At 37.0% G+C, this 6,060-nt stretch overlaps 1 protein-coding gene across 1 annotated transcript; it reads left to right on the forward strand.

The window, feature by feature from the left end:
- Positions 1 to 158: 158 nt before the first annotated feature.
- Positions 159 to 3,544, forward strand: LOC109858040 (neuroligin-2-like). Its single transcript, XM_020434915.1, has 4 exons — positions 159 to 487; positions 675 to 938; positions 1,855 to 2,014; positions 2,523 to 3,544. Exons 1-4 carry the CDS (start codon positions 159 to 161, stop codon positions 2,670 to 2,672), a joined length of 903 nt encoding a protein of 300 aa, XP_020290504.1. The 3' UTR covers positions 2,673 to 3,544.
- The last annotated feature ends 2,516 nt before the right edge of the window (positions 3,545 to 6,060 follow it).

A 6,060-nucleotide genomic window follows, 5' to 3' on the forward strand; every position in this document is an offset into this window, starting at 1 on the left:
ATATATGACATATATACATATATAATATGTTTTTACGTAAGAGAGAAAAAAAAAAGTCAACGATAGCACAGTATATTGATATATATATATATATTATGTTACACTAGTGTCTCTAGCGTGTTGTAATCAAAAGTACATTTTATTGTTGCGTTGCAGGAATGAAACCGAAGATGAAAAATCACTACAGAGCGCATCAGTTATCCGTTTGGCTGCGCCTCGTGCCGGAGCTTCATCGCGCCGGAATGGAGGATGTCGATTCCAGACATAATTTGTTTCGTAGCCACAACGATCCCAGTTTGTACGATGGTTTTGTGAGACCGGATCCGCTCAGCAGGATTAGCGAGGAATTCAAGAGAAAGAATCTGAGCACAGATCCGCCAACCACAACGGATTACAGCATTACAACATGCGTCAGCCTTATTCAGAGTACCAATCTTCAGAACGTCCATAACACCAGCACCGACACTTTGGCTCTAGACGCGGCCGGGTAATTATCTGTGTGTTTGTGCGTTTCTCGCTTGCAGATGTTGCTCTCGGAAAATCTTAAAAAACGCTAATCAAACATTATTCTATCATTTTAATTGCTGAATTTTATGTTTTTTTTTGTCGGCAAGAAACGCGTTGCTTTTCAAGCAATTTTGGATATTAATTAAAGTTTTTCTCCGTATGTGCAGTTATGCGGCGTATTCGACGGCTTTGAGCGTGACAATAGCAATCGGCTGCAGTCTACTGATTCTGAATGTTCTGATATTCGCGGGCGTCTATTATCAACGGGATAAAACGCGACTCGAAGTGAAAAGCCTTCAGCAGCAACAGATGTTGAATCAACAATGTGGTCCTCGCGGTTTCACAGAACTGAAACAACCGCCACCTCCGCATTCTCATTTTGCCGGCGGGGGCCAAGTGATCGTTGACGTTGAGAACGAAATGTTAAGGAGGTATCACATAATATTATTTGTATTTTTTTTTTATGGTAAAGTACAGAATAGGGGGGAGCCCCCTTCAATCGGCTTCTCGTTCACCCTCTATGGGCCCATGTAACTTTCAAGCTAATATATCCATATTTTACCAAATAGTTTTAGTTTTTTTCACAAGATGATGTATACGTCTTAATTATAGAATGCCTCTGAAATAACCAATAACAATATTGATGACGGTTAGGCAGCGCCATCAACCTGAAATGTCAAAATAAATACCTTGCAAGTTGTCTGCAGCAAACAATTCGGCCCATAGAGGGTTAAGATTACCTTCCTGAGTAACAATATGAAGATTTTAGTCGTCGCTCATTGTTTATAAAAAAGTTATGATGAAAAAAATTTTATAAATAAATCTTTCTTCCCGACAACATGTACATTTTTTGTGTGTTGAAAGCATGGAGACAGGGGGGGCTACGCCCCTCCCCTCTGCTCCCCCTCGAAAAAAAATGGAAAACGACTTCCGGTCGCTTCATGTCGATAGTATGTACGTGAGCTTTAACGACACTTGATCAGAAGTCGTTTTCTATTTTTTTTCGAGGGGGGAGCAGGGGGGAGAGGCAAAGCCCTTCCACCTGCGGAGGAGCGCAGCCCCCCTCTGCCTACATGCTTTCGACACACAAAAAATGTATATGTTGTCGGGAAAAAGATTTATTTATGAAACTTTTTTGGATCATAACTTTTTTATAAACAATGAGCGACGGCTACAACTTTTAGAAACGTACTCAGGAAGGTCATATTTACAATATATGTGAACGAGAAGCCGATCGGAGGGGGCTCCCCACTATTCTGTATATTTACTCCTTTTTTCCCTTTTCTGTATATTTTGAAAAATAAAATTTGTCGCGAGAAAGAACAAATATGACAATTTTTGTTATAGGAATGTGATGAAGGGACCTCCTGGCGATTCGAGCTCTCCCTTTCAAAGCCAAGGTACTCACACCCTGCCTCATCAACATCATTACCAGAAGCAGCATCAGCAGCAGCATGCCACTCTGCCCCGAACTTCCGTCATTCAAGACATGAATCCGCAAAATCAAGTAAGAAGAAGTTTCTTCGTTTTATTATTGATAGTTTTTACATATGAAAAATAAAATTACACAAAAATGTGATATCATAGAAATTAGTTTCTTTATCGCTCGCGCGATAGAAGAAAATGCGTATATTAATATTTGTTCTAAAAAGTTCGCGTTCGCAAACATGCAACACAATGCGCGCGCGCGGCCAAAGTCTTTCAAAACTTTATAGTTTAGAAATTTATTATTCGAGGCAAAGCGTAATATAAACGCGAGATTATCGTGATCACAAAGTACGAAACGCTGTTACCGCGCACGCAAATATTCCAATCGCTTTAGAGCTCTAGGAAAGGTTTTTTTTTTTATTTTTTTTTTTTATTAATGGAATCGCGATTTAAAATTTTCACAAAACACACTACGCGAAACAATTGTTGACTTTGACTGCGCACGCAAATGTAGGATAATGTTGAATTTAATTTTTGTCACAAAATTTTGAATTTAGAGACTGACCTTTCTAATTTTTCTTTCTCAGGGGCCTCCGAACGGATCGATCCACTTGACGGTTCCGCGAGCTCCTCCGCCACCAAGAGCAAAAAGTCCACCGGAGAACCAACCTCTTCTACAGAGTGCAACGGTCTCGAGTCGCGTGTCACAGGCGACGATGAGCGAGATGCGAGTGTGATGCTTGGACCCCCCTCCGAAGCCTGTCGTCCCAGATGTCCTCACGGCGTCGACCTTGCTTTAGATGGTCCGCCACGATTCTCGTTGAAACTGCTTTTGAGAGGAGCTGTTCATTCATCAACGAGTTGATGCAGGATATTCTGGGAAACATGAGCTCCCGAACGGAGGGGGGTGCTGGGAGAGGAGTAGTATCTCATTATTGAGAGATGATCGTACCGAGATTGTGTCTACCAAATACGGAAGAGGAAGATCAATCAAAATGCATTATGTAGCAGAAAGAAAGAGAGAGAAGTGAAGGATACACAAATCAAAAGTCAAGAAAAATAAAAATTGACGAGGATATATGTGTGAATCTTGAGTTCCTTTGTTCCTCTGAAAATATTAGAATCTTTTTAAAAAGCAAAACATTTAAGAGAACGCAGTTCAGTAAAACAAGATAATTGGAATCAAAAGACTTAACATTTTAACACACAGTTATTCTTGTACGCAACGTAAATTAAAAGATAAAACACAAGTTCAAAAACAATGCAACATAATATAATATGTAAAAGACTTTTTTGAGAAAAAAAACAGATCTTTAATTTTGATATTTATCAGCGCTGTGCTCGAAACTTTATTTACGATAATGTCGGTGTGTGGATATCGGTAAATATTCACCAAGTCAAAAACACGAAAGACGATAAGAATCCGATCGATTTCCGAGATCGAACCTCGATCGTAACCTCAATCAAATTCCGCGCGAGGAAATCAAATGCGATTTATTCCGCTGTAGTTAGTGTTGAGAAAAGAAGAATGTGTTTAGAATCACATTAAAGGAGATGAAAAAAAAAACAAAAAAAAAAAACAAAAGAACTGACGAAACGGCTCAATACGAATCGACGATGAAGACGTGTATAAACAAAAACAAAAAAAAAAAAAAAAAANAAACAAAGAAGAAGAAATAGCCACTACGATGTTAGATGTTCCTTGTACATAACATGAATTTATATCGTAAGGAATAAAATACGCCAAAAAGTTTGCTACTTTCTAAGAGAGGGACTGTATTTGCATCGCGCAATATACCTTTTATTATCCCAATTTTTCAGTTTGGTGTGTCGATATTTACGCGTGACGTCGTGTTGTAATACGTAGAAGAATGAATGTAATAGGGAGAGACAATTTTTCCGGAACCGTAATGAGCGAGCTTGTTTGTTTCGACGCGGCGATGGATTTCCGAGACTCTCTCTCTCTGTCTGCGTTCTTGAATTTTTTATCTTCCCGATACGCCAGAAAGAACCGAGTATTTTTAATATTTGATGAAATCGAATGCGTGTCGCACTCCTGCGAAAACTCGTAAAAATAAAAATTTCACCATTTTTAGAATTGCCGCTTGATATACGATGTTACAAAAAACACTTTTACGAAGAGTTTTTACGTCGTTTTTATTCATTTGCGATGTCTTCTCCGAGCTCTGTGTTCTTCTTAAAAAAAAAAAACATCGTTCTTGTATTATTTAAAGTAAAAAAAAAAAAAAAACCCCGGCGTTGTGACGCAAGCAAGGTCGCTCACTATCGTTGCTCTGATTAACGCAACTGCCATACAAACATGGCTCCAATCGTGAACGTATGTATTGCACGTACGAATTATGATATATGATACGCACATAGTATGATCTTTGTATTCTCTCCATGTATGCGCATACATCCACGTATATGTGTTTTGTATATAAGAGTGCGGCCGGACACATAGCTTTAAAATATCATCCTCACGTAAAAAAAGGTTTCTTTCTTTATTTCTTTAGTTCTCTTTCGAACTCTTTTCAAGTATTGCCTCTTCGCATCAAGTGTGCGAATTATTGAAAAAAATGACGCGTATAAAGTGCAACATTTCCTAAAGGTAATTCGATATTTTTATACTTTTTTTTGTTTGTTTAATTCTTCCTATTTTCTAAACTAAATCATCCTCGTGTTGTATATCGAATTTTATACGCAAAAAAACGATCTAAGTATCCTTAATTTATTGAAAATCGATTCTTCAAAAATTCGACTTTCATCGAACACACGCGTTTGCGTGACGTTATCTCTTACGTTTTTGTATAAATATATATACGTACGTATATATATATAGGTGTAAAATACAGACTAATAAAAAAAACCTGTTATGCGTAAAATACACTGCCACAAGACTTACAGAATTAAATAAAGAGAGCCTATGCGAACTGCGATTCTTTACATCTTTTATGAAAAACAAGAAAAAAAAATATATATATAAATTGTTTCATCATATGTATCAGTTTTTCTTAAAAAGTTCACTTAAAGTGTTTAAATTAAACATAAATATGCGTGTGTTAATGCGAAAAGAACGAGATAAATGTTTCTTCCGGCGCACACTAATCACTTAAAAAAAAAAAAGTTTTTATATGAAATCTAATTATTAAAAAGATCTTCTTTTTAAAGATGAAAAGGATCAAATGTTATCAAACTTTTCCTTTGCGAGAATCGACTTGTATCGATCGACCGTCAGAGGAAAGTCCAAAGAGTTTTTGTATATATACAATATGCACCTTTGCTACGTGATATCAAGGGCGCGAAAAACTTTGCTTGCTTTCTGCAAACACGGCGACTTTCGCGACGTCTCACTTTGTGGCTCGCAGTTCTGGAATCCTTGAATTTTTGGATCCTCTCGTAATCAAAGGATCTTACCGTCCTATATAAAAGGATCTTGTACTTTTGTATTTAAAAAAAACGTATCCTCCAGCTCGTAGAGCGGAAAGATCTTACATTGGCAACACGCAAATAAAAATTGTGCTCGTATGAAACAACAAGGATAAAAGAAAAGAATAGAAAAATATCTTTAGAACCGTGATGTTTCTCGCAGAAGTAATGGCGAATCAGTTTACGGCCAATTTGTAAGAGGAAGGTGAGAAAGAGAAAAGAAAAAAAGATTCGACGCGTTTTTGAAAAAGGGAATAGAGCAAAAAAAAATCGCCATTTCGCCGAACGTAATCTTTAGCAGAACTTGCAAGTAAATTAAATATCGTGTGTGGGCGTTGTACGATATCATCATCAAGTACGGGACAATCCGAATATATTAAAGACTAAGGAATAAAGCTGGTAATAATAATAAAAATATTAAAAAAAAATAAATAAATAAAAATATAAAAAACGGGCGAAAGGAAGAGTGAGAGAGAAAAAAAAGAAGGAAGAGAGGGTGAGTGAGAAAATAAAATAACCGGACAATTAAGATGTTTGAGAAATTTAAAAACATATTATATACATTATACACATATTACATATTGTAAAATATATATATGATTATATGACGGAATATTATTATATTTATGTGAAACCTTTAGCTGGCCTCGCGCTCTCCTAGAAGAGAGATATCTCGATTAAACTTTCCGGCCGAGG

The sequence above is a fragment of the Pseudomyrmex gracilis genome, unplaced genomic scaffold, assembly GCF_002006095.1.
Source record: "Pseudomyrmex gracilis isolate BER0280 unplaced genomic scaffold, ASM200609v1 scaffold_182, whole genome shotgun sequence".
Lineage (NCBI taxonomy): Eukaryota > Metazoa > Arthropoda > Insecta > Hymenoptera > Formicidae > Pseudomyrmex > Pseudomyrmex gracilis.

Coding starts and splice junctions, on each gene's coding strand:
- LOC109858040 (XM_020434915.1), top strand. CDS start 159: ATGAAACCGAAGATGAAAAATCACTACAGAGCGCATCAGTTATCCGTT. Junction 488..674: donor TTGGCTCTAGACGCGGCCGG/GTAATTATCTGT, acceptor CCGTATGTGCAG/TTATGCGGCGTATTCGACGG. Junction 939..1,854: donor GAGAACGAAATGTTAAGGAG/GTATCACATAAT, acceptor TTTTTGTTATAG/GAATGTGATGAAGGGACCTC.